Genomic DNA, 12,652 nt, shown 5'->3' with positions numbered 1-12,652 from the left:
ATCTTGAAATTTTTTTGGTGTTTCTCCTATTAAATAGATACTTACGTACCTATAAATGATTTTTGGAAAAAATAAAGATCAAACTACAGGCCGGCTATACTTCAAATTTGACCCGCTTCCAGCTAAATCGGCGGAAATTTGTCTTTTTCACGGGAGGTGGATCAAAACTTTTTACACCCAACCATTTGGTCAATTTTGCATTAAATTTTTCCTAGTATTTTATAAACATGATTTGGTCCAATTTTGCAACAAATATATGGTAGGTCTTTCACAAAAAAACTCATTTCGGGCACTCAAAAAATGGAAAATGAAATTTCTGTGCAAAGAAAATGAAAACTCCCTTAGGCAACATTGTTTGGAATTCCAAGATGCACCCTTGTGCACAATATGAGATTTTTTTTAAAAAAAAATCATGTGAAAAGATAGAAGAAAAACAAAAGAATGCTCAGGTAAATTCTTTTTTGAAACATAACTTGTCTTTTTGATGAGAGGTGGATCGAAAACATTTTACATGTTAAGATTTGGTCAACTGTACAGAAAATGATGTCTTATAGTTTTGGAAATGGTGTGCTGCCATTTTGAAACAAATATTTGATAGATTCTTCTCAAAAAATGAATTTTTTCACTCCGAAAATAGAAAATAATTTTTTTCCTAAAAACTCATTTCTCATAACACTTTGTAAAGATATTTGTCTTATTCCAATTCCAAGTTTGTTAGTTTTCCTAAAAACTAGGTCAGATTTGCTGACACAATGAGAATGTTTTTTTTGAATTTCTCATATCATAAAACTCTTTATATGATTCAACACCTTATTTTTAGTCAATTACGACCAATTTAGATGGTCATAACGTGTACTGGGTTCTGATTGGTCCATAGGCATGTCACGCATATCGCGCCTCCAATGCCGTCGGATGCTCTCGGATCCGACGGTAGCCCTTTCTCCCTCACCCCATCTTTTTCTCAAACAAAAAACTCCCTCACCCTCTCACCCCATGAAGCCCGGCCCACAGCCCCGCACGCAAACCCTAGCGCTATCCCTTGCAGCCGCCTCCCACCGCCGCTCTAGATCCAGATTTGCCTCCCTCTCCGCTTGCTACCTCCCTCTCCGCTCGCCGCCGGTCTGCACCCTCCCCTCCCATCCCTCTCCCCTACCTTTGCCGCCCATCTTCGCCTCCGCGCATCCACAGGAGCAACACGAGCGGCGCGCCATGGGGTGGCACCGCCAACTTCTTCTCATCAGCGCTCGCTGCGGAATGGAAATAAGGGGCCGGATGTCGCCGCGCGCTGTTCCTGCGGGTTGTCGCTGCGGGGGCCGGCTGCGTCCCCCTCCTGCCCATGGAGGATGATGAGGGCGAGGACGCGGAGGCCGGCGCGGGGGGAGGCGGTGGAGGGGTGTGCCCGCTCTGGTACGAGCTCACTCGTGTGTGATCCCGGGCACCGGAGGGCCAGCGACAAGTCCGTGAAGGAGAAGCGCAAGATCGTCAACGGAGACGACCTAATCTGGTCCATTGGCGCTTCTCCCAGTGGCGGCATGAGGAGCTCAGCCGCATCGTGGACGCCGCCGTGGAGCCCAACCTCGTCTCGAGGACCAACGACGGGTACGTTCATCGATCAATGAATCCCCTGCTATTTCGGTGCTCCCTCCCGGTTTGATCAGAAGTAATTTACCAAGTACCATTGTGATTCACATGTCCAAATTACTCTACAGTATATTTGTAGAATTACTCTATGGTAGAATAAACTTTGGCATGCCATCAGACTTCAGACGTAGCTACAGTATTGGGGAGGGTGCTCTCCTAGTGTTCAGTGACCACTTAGTCAGACGATGCTTTTGATTTACCTCTGACTGTAATCCTGCTGTTAGATTCAGCTGCTCCTATGCCCACCTGTGATTGGGTATAATGCAAGCACACACGGCCTCAAGTTAAACAAGTACCAGTCACCGGCATTCAATATCTACACTACATGCATAGTCGTATAGTGCTGAAACTTGTACATGATGCATAAATTTGATTACTTGTCTCTGTATATCCACTCTACAATTAATAGTACTACTGTATAGTGCTGCCAAACTCCTTCACTTGTCATTTGTTTAGTTGGAGTGACTTAATCGAGCGCTATGAGGGCATAAATCATGGTGAATATCTTGTTAATACACAAACACATCTACTCATAGTACTAGTTATTTTACACTCAGAGTTAACTGCATTCTGATTCATCTGTATGATTCTTGCACACAGAAACTGTTTGCGGATATCGCAACGTTGAGGCATGAGAGTGACCACCTGGAGGCCAGCGTGAGGAGGCAGACAGGAGAAGACCTGCCGTCTGGCGCAACCGCGGCAGAGCTCCGCGGTCTGGAGCACAAGCTAGAGTGCGCGCTGGGTAAAGTCTCTGAAACGAAGGTATGCGTGCTGTTACAACACCCTGCACTGCACAATATTCACCTCGGGTCACATGCCACTCTCAGTACAGGATAATCAATGGTTACTTGACTTTCTTATATGCAGGATAAACTGATGGAGGAGCAGCTGGACGAATCACACCACAGGGTAAGTAGATGTAATCGTAAGGGAAATAGAATGATTTAAGATGCAGAAAAGCAGTTGTGAACTTGTGATTGATCGTGCATATGGCTCTGTTGGTGTGTGATGCATGCAGGTGCACATCCTGGAGGAGCAGAACAGCTTCCTTGGCCACATGGTATGGTAGGAGTGATTTGCATCGTTGCGTCCCTGCGTGCCATAGAGTAATTAATATCTCTCTATGTGTATTGTGATTCGCATGTCCAAATTAATTACCATTGTGGTCAGGACTTAAGACAGCTAGAGTACCATAGAGTAATTCTACAAATACACTGTATATAAGTGAATACATTTCTGCTTGTAAGAGGGTGTTTGGTTAGAGTTAGAATACATTTCACTGTCCATGGCCATATATAAGTTTACGTGGTACCATCATAGAGTTAGAATAATTTTTGCCATGCTCAAAGATTGAGTCATGTACAAAGTTGCCATGCTGATTTTTAGACAGATAAAAACAGGATGTTGAATACCTTCTACTAATGGATACAAGGACGAAATGCACAGTTTCCTGTCAAGTATTGTTTGTTTGGTGAAAGAATGTTGTTTTTTCCTTCCAAGTATAATGCTCCTTTCATGTAGTGATGATACTACATCTATTTCATGTCATGTTTATGCCTCTTTGAGAAAATGTGTTGCACCTACAGTAATCAATCTAACTTACCAATTTTATTTTATAGGCCTTCAAGTACAAGAGGCTTCTGCTTGACTATAACAGCGTACATGACCAACAAGTTCTGCTGATGAGTAGCATCTCTTATTTAGCCATTGTTTCAGCAATTTTCACTTAAGCAGACATGTGTTCTGGTTCTCAGTTCCTGCATAGGCATTGCTGATAAGATAAAGAATAACAACTATATAAATGGAGGTGGTTGGGTAGCATGGATTATGCTGGACTGACTAAGCTTGAGTCCAAATTTCCTTAATTGCGAATTCAGTTAGCCATTGTTTGAGCAAATCATTTCTGCATGCATGTGTACTGGGGTTAGTACTATCTACTATGGTGAATGCCATCAAACAATTAAGTTGCTTCATTTGATTGCCTGCTACATCTCCACTTAATTACTCATAATGCTACTGTCCAGATCTTGTTCAATTGGACTGACTACATATCTCTTGTTAAAATTGTGATCTTGATCTTTTTTTTAAACCCGAGACATCATGCATAACTAGCTCTTCCTTTAGAGTCTAAACCTGAGACCTCTTTTGTTTTATATTTAGTTCTATCACTGACGGTCACACTGCTGTTTTGCTATGCTTGATAAACCTGAGACCTCTTTCTATTCTTCTTCTTTAGGACACACTGTTGTTTTGCTGTGGTTGATAAACCTGAGACTTCTTTCTATTCTTCAAGGCGGTTTTGTTTAGGCCATCCATGGAGCAGAAAGAACGGACATTGCTACTTCAGCAAGAGGGAAGGTAATGATCCTGATGATACTCTTATCATTTTGTTAAAGGGAATATGTGTCCAGTCAATGCATGCTCTGGATGCTAGCTAGTCCTACTGGGCAATATAGCTAATACTTTTCTTATTCTCACAGACCCAACGAGGCCATGATGCTTACCTTGCTCGAGCGCATCAACCCCGACCATGGCACCACATTCACAGTCTTGAGGTAGCCGTGCTGCAACTACATCAACGCTATCTTCTCTGACTAGATAAGTCTTCGGTCTATCCCATTATTTTCTTTTGTTCTTTGGTCGATGGGCCATGATGCCATTGTGTTGATTCCCTATGTGATGCAGAAGCTATGGTGTTTTGTTTTAAGTCTGTTGTAAATTGTAATTGATAATGATTTGTGTAAAATTAGTGTAGAACATATGTCCTGTTATCTTAAGTCATTTGCGCATGCTCAATGAACCATCTGAGATTGAATCATTTTTTGCGTTCAACATCTAGAACCATTATGTCTGTGCTGGTATCATGCTACAACTGTGCTTTCTTGTCTCTTGTGTTGTGTGGTCCTTGTGGTTGTTACTGTTACATGTACATATGCTTCATGATTCGGTCCCTAGATGCTTTGCATGTTTTTTTTTATTCTGTTTCTAACTCCTTTTGTTTATTGTTAGATGCCTTTGTTCAGCCTCTACAAACAAGAGCTCCAACATGAAAGTGAAGAAAGCAGAAGTATACTTGTAGAGCCTTTGTTCTAGTACTTTCCTGCTTACATTATTGTTTCCATTGCATTTGTTTGGTTCTGACCAGTAGCCGTACACTAATGCTGGAAGTCTTTGTGTTCACTCTTTTATAGGAGCGCCAGGACAAATTTGAAGTGCAAAGCCATGAAGCCAAGTGCAAAGCCGGGATGCCAGAGATTTGTTTGTTCTGTTTGACTGTAATAGGCTGTAGAGATTGTGACATTGTAACAGATTTAGTGTTATTTGATAAATTATGTTTGTTTTGTTTTGTTTGAAATAGTGATTTAAAAATTTGTCAAATGGAAACCTGATTAGTGGGATCCACTTACCAAAATAATCTGAGCGATGTTGAAAATCTGATGTGTGGGACCAATATATGAGATTGTGATTTTTTTAGCAGTATGTATGAGATTATGAAATGTGGGGCTTGTCTGGCTAGTAGGCTCGGCTCCAACATATATGGCTGGTAATATTTGAAGTATTTTGTGTGTTTTCTGTATGCCAATTTAAATATTATGTATTTATTTATGTTAAATTGGAAAATGAAGAATGTGACCCTGACAAAAAAAAGAAAAAATGAAACTGTAGAGAAAAAAAGGCCATGGGCCAAAAATAAAAAGGCTGCAATGTTGGGCTTGGTCCATGAAGCTGACAAAAAATTCATAGAAAAAAATATAAATGGGCTGAATTAATGGGCTCGGCCTATATAAACACCGAATTGGACCGGGCTGATTCTTGTGCCACATCAGATTGCCATGTCGGATGCCTACGTGGCCTGGGGAGGCTGCTAGTGACCAAAACAAAACAATTGGCATATTTTGGTCGTAAACGTCCACGACCTTCTCACAGAGAAGGTCGTTAATTTCAGTTTACGACCGCCAGCTTTTGACCTTGTGTTTTTGGTCAAAAAAAGGTCACAAATGAAAAACAATGACCTTTCAGTGACCAATAGTCAAGGTCACAAGTTGACATATTTCTTGTAGTGTACGATGAGATTACTCACGAACGATGGAGAGCATCATGGAATTGGCGATGGAGGATGGTTGATGATGACGACGGCGTCGATTTCTCCTCTCCAGAGCCCAAAACAGACTCCAGATCTGCCCTCCCGAGGAAGAACAGGCGGTGGAGGCGACTCCTTATCATGAAACGCGATGAACTCTTCTCTCTAATTTGTTTTCTAGACGAAAGAGGCTATATGGAGTTGGAGAGGGAGGCTATGGAGCCACGAGGGCCCCACAAGCCTGCCAGGCGCGCCCTAGGGGGGCGCCTCCTGGGCTTGTGGGCCCCTGGATCTGTATCTTCGGGTAATTCTTCCTCCAGTATTTTTTATATATTCCACAAAAAACCTCGCAAGTTTCTAGTTCATTCGGAGAACTTTTATTTCTGTACAAAAACAACACCATGGCAATTCTGCTGAAAACAGCGTCAGTCCGGGTTAGTTCCATTCAAATCATCCAAATTAGAGTCCTAAACAAGAGCAAAAGAGTTTGGAAAAGTAGATATGTTGGAGACGTATCAGACAGCTTGCTACATCTAGCTCCGACCTATTTGGCCTGAAGTGCTACGCGCCATGGATAATGCGCATGATGAAGCATCGGTCTACAGTGAAGTATATGCCATCAGATCACAATCACCATGTCTTCTTACCAGCAATTGCTTCTGCTGAAGATATCTATCCAAATGCCAACAAAAGAGCCATATGGGAAGCACTTGGATAAGGCAGTGGCAACCCCAATATTGAAGCTATTCATATTCCCAACAGTGAAGCTTCTGCTCTGCAACTTACATGTTAATGTGCCTTCCATAGCCAGCTCCCACTGATGCCACAACTTCTGGTATGCCCCCAAGGCCTGTGAAGCACGCCATAACACTGACCGATAGAGAGCTTCTTGTCTCTCTTCATTAGAAGCAAGATAAGCATCATGATTTGGTGAAGCGCCAACTTGCCTGTCTTGTATCTGATCTCAACAGAGTGCGAAACTTATCAACCAAGAATTCCTTTGTGGCCCATGAAGCCAATCGCCGTGCTTGGAAGAGTTTGACACTGCTCAGTTCTGAAGAGGATCTCAAATTCGATGGCTTCACAGAGAAGTTCTACTTTGACTCCAAGCCTCCTGAAACTGAGAAGTGGTGTGAGACGCCATCCCTTGAAGATTCAGATTATTCTTCCTCTGCTCCAACTGTCAATGCCAAAATCATTGATGAGGAAGAAGATGCAACGTCTCCACCACTGGCTTCACCAACACGCGCCACTGCATCAGGCCCTACTGCTCCGCCAACCTCCAAAGTGGACTCGGCTGCACCAACACCTCCATCACCTTATGTCTTCACACCTTTTTGGTCACTTGTTGACAAAAGGGGGAGAAGCATATGTGTTTATAGTCTTAAAGCGGGCTCTATGGGCTTATATACTTTTTTTAAGTTTGCAACTCCTGTTCTGTTACATTTGCTCTTTTGGGTTGTAAAAACTTAAGTCCTGATGGACGTCTGCCACTTCTGTTGGCTACTTCATTTGAAATTCTTCATTGCTTATCATATGCGCTTGAAGTCATTTGCGGACGCCCATATTTCATTATGCATACCATTATCTTCGTATCTTATATATGCACATGTATGACTTCATGAATAGAGGGAAATCTCCACAAATCAAACCTACCATGTGCATTTGCATTCAAAGGCAAATCAACTATATGCACATCTTCAGGGGGAGCCCTCCTACTTCATGAAGCCAAACAACAGGTACCTTAATCATCACCTGTTTTTATCCCCGTTGAAAACTTCAACCAGTTTGTCATCAATCACCAAAATGGGGGAGATTGTAAGTGCATGTAGTGCCACCCCTTGTTGGTTTTGGAGTATAAGACAAAGTTGGTTGAGGGACTAATGTGTTTGTGAGATTCACAGGAAAAAACAGGTAGAAGTCCCTATTGATTCGGTTTACCCATCGAAGATGACCCCTAAAAATGTACGAAGACATTGACAACAATGGTGGTTCATGAAGAGATTCATCTTGAAGATAATGAGTCTTGAAGACAGTCATTGCGAAGATAATTAGTCTTGAAGACATTCCTTGAAGACATTGAGTCATGAAGACATAGTCTTTGGTTAGTTTCTTTTTATCTTCCTGAGTCATAGGAACCTCCGAACTGTCAAGTGGGGTCAAGGTAAACATGGTTAGAAACTTACGTGATGCTCTACCTAAAATCCTATGTCTTAGAGCGAAGACAAACAGAGAGAAAAACTCGTTCTGACCTGGTTGAGTCAGCTTTGCTTGTAGCCCAAGCAAAGTTGTCGCGTGGGTTTCAAAATCTGGCCGTTATACATGTGTCAGTTCCTGAATGACCAAGGGTCATTTCGGAAAAATCACCTTGGGTTGCCCACTGGGTATAAATACCCCACCCTCTACACCATTATTTGGTGGCTGCTCCAGAGAGAAAAACGGTTGTTGTCATGTGTGTGAGCAACCCATCCTTGAAGCCATTGAGAGAAGCTATCCTGAGAGGATAAACCTAGAGCCAAAGTGATTGAGCATCACTGAAGTGTTTCTGTTCTGTGTGAACTGAGACTTGTTACACTTGAGGACTGTTATCCTCCAGTCAGATAGGCGTCTGTTCTGAGCATCCAAGAGTAATTGGGGATTACCGGTGAACAAAGTCTGTGAAGGTTTGGAAGTATACCTTGAAGAATTACCAGAGTGATTGGGCGAGGACTAGGTGACCATAGCTCAAGGGGAATAAGGTGAAGACATGGTCTTCTGAGTTAAATCTTAGCCTCCCTAACCAGACGTACAACTGTCACAACAGTTGGAACTGGTCAAACAAATATGTGTCTTCCCCGAGCACCTGGTTCTATCTTCTTCCTTCCTCACTTTCTCATTTACTTCTGAAGACATTTCCCACTTGCCTGCTTTGAACATATTCCTTGAAGCCTTTCATCATCTGTTTATCTCCATGCTTCCTGTGTTTATATTCAATGCATGCTTGCATGTCTGATGCCTTTTGCTATACTATCTACCTCGCATGATTCTAGCAACTGTTTAATCATGTACTGCTTCCGCTTTCTTTGAAGACTTTGTTTAAATTAGTTAAAATCTCCTATTAACCCCCCCCCCCCTCTAATCGATAACTAGCACTTTCACAAGGTGAGGATCGTCACACATTCCCCTAGTGTGACAACAGTAGGGGCACTCTTCCATTTTATGTTGCGTTCATATAATTAAAATCAGCATAAAAATAGCATGAGCTTTGGTAAAAAGTATGTATATTGATTGCGAGAAATTGGACGAAACATAACTAAATCTATGTTTCGCATGAACATTGACAACTTTGTAGACATTCCCTGCATAAATGAAACATACCGCGAGACACTTCCCGAGAGCAATAACGTGTGTAATATCACATATATGTAAAACAAGCACACACCGAAAAAGTCGATCAATTCACAATTATCACATATATATAAATATAAATTAAACACATTTGCACACATATAATACATTTCATCAATTCAAAGGTACACATAATGTGTGCATTTCATCACAATAATATGAACATTCACTACTAGGGAAAGCCCTAATAGTAGCGCGGGTTTTGATGCTATCAGCAGCGTGGGTAGCCGCGCTACTACTACGGCGCTACAGCTAATAGTTAGTAGTAGCGACGTATAAACCCGCGCTACTACTATTGACTATATCAGTAGAGCTTTTCTAACCCCACGCTATTGATGTATCTTTCATCATTTTCCCTACTCCCTGCCCTGTTTCGTTTCAGTTTATAAACTGCAGTTTCACATGTACCAGATAACAATATCATAACCACAATACCATATAGTCATACAGTAGTCATACAATGTCATAAAGCATTATAGGTACTTATACATAGTCAACATGCATCCTCACACGAATATAACATATATGATAAGAAGTACTAGGTAGTCTAATAGCCACACATATATAGCAGCTCTACTAGATATATATAGTCATACAGCCACACACACATATGTAGTTGTAGATGATATCGACGATGATCATCATCCTCAAGCCTGGGCGGTGGGTGTTCCTGATAGTAATTAGCATGGCCTGTCTAACACGAAGATTCTTGCCAACGAGGAAGCTCTTCCACCCAACCGAGTTTAAGTGTGTGCGACCGTCCGTGTACACGCCGTACTTACAGGTGGTGACGGAGCCCCTTGCGGTAAGGCGTATTCCAACTGAGCCTTCTTCATCAGGCTCGATACCACAACTCACAGATAAGCTCTTTGGCAATTTCTGAATAAGAAAAATATATCAATTAATAAGTAGCCTCGCACATACTCTTGGAAATATATTTCTACTAAGTATTGATTTCTACACTATGAAAAGACACAGTAGTACACAATTCTACTAAGCATGAATTCTACTAATAAGTATGGATTATCTACACTACTAACAGTTCCTTGGATTCTACACTAATAAGCATGTCATCGGACTCTACACTAAAGCATATCATCGACTAGATTCCACACACCATATCATTGGACTATACACTAAGCATATCATCAGATTCACTAAGCATATCATCGGATAATTTGTGTACGTAAGTATAACAATAAAGCATATATATATCATCAATTTACTACAGTTACACTAGTGCAAAATAAGCATATAGCACCGGTTCGTGAGGCTCTTTAGTGCCGGTTCTGGAACCGGCACTAAAGGGTGGGCACTAAAGCCCCCCCCCCTTTAGTAGCGGTTCAGCATGAACCGCTGCTAAAGGGCCACCACGTGGCACGACCCAGCCGCGTGGGGTGGAAGACCTTTAGTACCGGTTGGTAGTACCAATCGGTACTATTAGGTTTAGGGGGTTTTGGGTTTATGATTTATTTTTCCTTTATTTTTGTGTTTTCCATTTAATTCTTTTTCATTTGCTGGTATTTTATGATACTACGTTTTGCATACATATAAATATAATTTCTTGTGGAGCCAACATATATGATGCACATCGAAAGTATTAGTAGTCATAAACTCAACATTAACAAGTCATACTCATCATCATCGATCATACAACTTCTACTCGATAATTCAGATACTCATCATCATCGTAGTCATCTAATACAATCATACTTAGTTGTTCTTAGCACACATGATCATCAACTTCTAGTCGGCCTTTGGCTACTATGTAACAATTTTCTTAGGTAAAATAGCATAAAACAAGATGGCGCCTGACTCTCCATTATGGAGAACACAGATTATCCTGTCTCCAATTCTTGCCTTTCTCACTGTTTTGCTTCCAAGTACCTCCTTATGAGTGTCCATAATGTTTTTCCATTCTATGATTTTCATTCCTTCACCTAATAAAGAAATTCGATATGGACATGTGTGATTCGTAGGATAACCTGGCAGTATGTTCAAAACAGCAAGATGACCATTCTGAAACATGAGATGAGGCACACAATCACCAGGGAATCTCTATTGCAAAACATAGTAATGACTTCATAGTTAGCATTGTAGTTCAGTTTGAGAAGAAATTATGCAAAACATGCACGGATGTCGTAATAGTAAAAAAATCTTATCATGATATCTCCATGGATATTAACGTAGTTCAACACGTGCACTAGTGGGACGTATTGACCATAATGTGGAGGAATATTAGCATACTGATTGTAATCCTCAAGAAAGGAATAAAATGAGATCAGATGATCTTTCTCCTTATAAGTTAATTCTGGGCCAGGGGTGTAGTAGGTTCTGTCTAGCATCATCCGCACATTATTTGAACAATGAAAATAACCTGTCAATGGAAATAAGTTGTCAACTACTTTGAAATAAACAATATAATTACTAAATAACTATGTTTGAGAAAATCACCGAAAGGTAGAATTGGTGTCGTATCGTCAACAAGGACCCAAATGTCCAAATTGTCTTCGGCGATGTGATTAGGATCACCAAGATCCATGGTGACAAGCATACCCTCATAAAAACCATATATCTTGCAAAATGCTTCCCAATTCTTGCAACCAAAATTGGTTACGCTCTCTGAATTGTATAAATCTACTTCAAGATCAATACCATGCATGGTCCTTAGGTAAATTTGCTTTGTCTCCATAGTTTCATGATCTTCAAATCCCAGCCTCTCCAAGACATAGCGTCTTGCATGGCATGGGATAAACTAGTCGAATTGTAAAAGACGAAAATTAATTACACGTTGAAGTAGTAGAAATCGTGCTTAATTACGAAAAAAGACTTGTCGTTGCGTACCATTTCAACATCGAAGGTCTCGTCGAGCTTAATACTAAAGCGACGACCGTCTTCCAGGTGAGGCCTGTCACAGAGACCCCGGTCGTCACCGCACTAGTAGCATTCTGGGATCCTATCATCGTCGGAAGACGAAATTTCCTATGTTTCAAAGAGATTAAACTTGTACAATTAAAAGTATGTACTACAATATCTAACTTAGATAATTATTATTCGTCACGGCCGGTTGACTATATATCGGTACGTATGCCGTGTCTTTCCTTGAAAACTCTCTGCTCGGCATTCTTCGTCTCTCATATGTGGTGGATCAACTCCCTCACTGATTTTTCGACCGCCGGTGATGGTCTCTTCTCCCTCCTTCCCCTAGTGCATAACAAAGGTCTAGCACCAGGAGAAAGAGGAAGAAGAGGCCTTCATGACAACAGTCAGCATTCTTCTTCTCTCATATATATGGTGGACAATCCTCACTGATTTTTCGACCGTCGGTGATGGTCTCTTCTCCCTCCTTCTCCTAGTGCATAACAAAGGTCTAGCACCAGGAGAAGCAAGAAGAAGAGACCTTAACAACAACAGTCGGCATTCTTCGTCCCTCATATATGGTGGATACACTCCCTCGCTTATTTTTCGACCGCCGGTGATGGTCTCTTCTCCCTCCTTCCCCTAGTGCATAACAAACGTCTAGCACCAGGAGAAAGAGGA

The 12,652-nt window shown here is 41.5% G+C and overlaps 1 protein-coding gene across 1 annotated transcript; it reads left to right on the top strand.

Annotated features, from left to right (window-relative positions):
- Nucleotides 1-1,336: 1,336 nt before the first annotated feature.
- LOC123090447 (uncharacterized) lies at nucleotides 1,337-4,723 on the top strand. Its single transcript, XM_044511743.1, has 8 exons — nucleotides 1,337-1,421; nucleotides 1,467-1,599; nucleotides 2,098-2,149; nucleotides 2,242-2,406; nucleotides 2,663-2,704; nucleotides 3,938-4,002; nucleotides 4,125-4,199; nucleotides 4,654-4,723. Exons 1-8 carry the CDS (start codon nucleotides 1,337-1,339, stop codon nucleotides 4,721-4,723), a joined length of 687 nt encoding a protein of 228 aa, XP_044367678.1.
- The last annotated feature ends 7,929 nt before the right edge of the window (nucleotides 4,724-12,652 follow it).

This window comes from Triticum aestivum, chromosome 4B (assembly GCF_018294505.1).
Source record: "Triticum aestivum cultivar Chinese Spring chromosome 4B, IWGSC CS RefSeq v2.1, whole genome shotgun sequence".
Taxonomy (NCBI): Eukaryota; Viridiplantae; Streptophyta; class Magnoliopsida; order Poales; family Poaceae; genus Triticum; species Triticum aestivum.
This window is presented reverse-complemented; position numbering and strand designations above follow the sequence as displayed.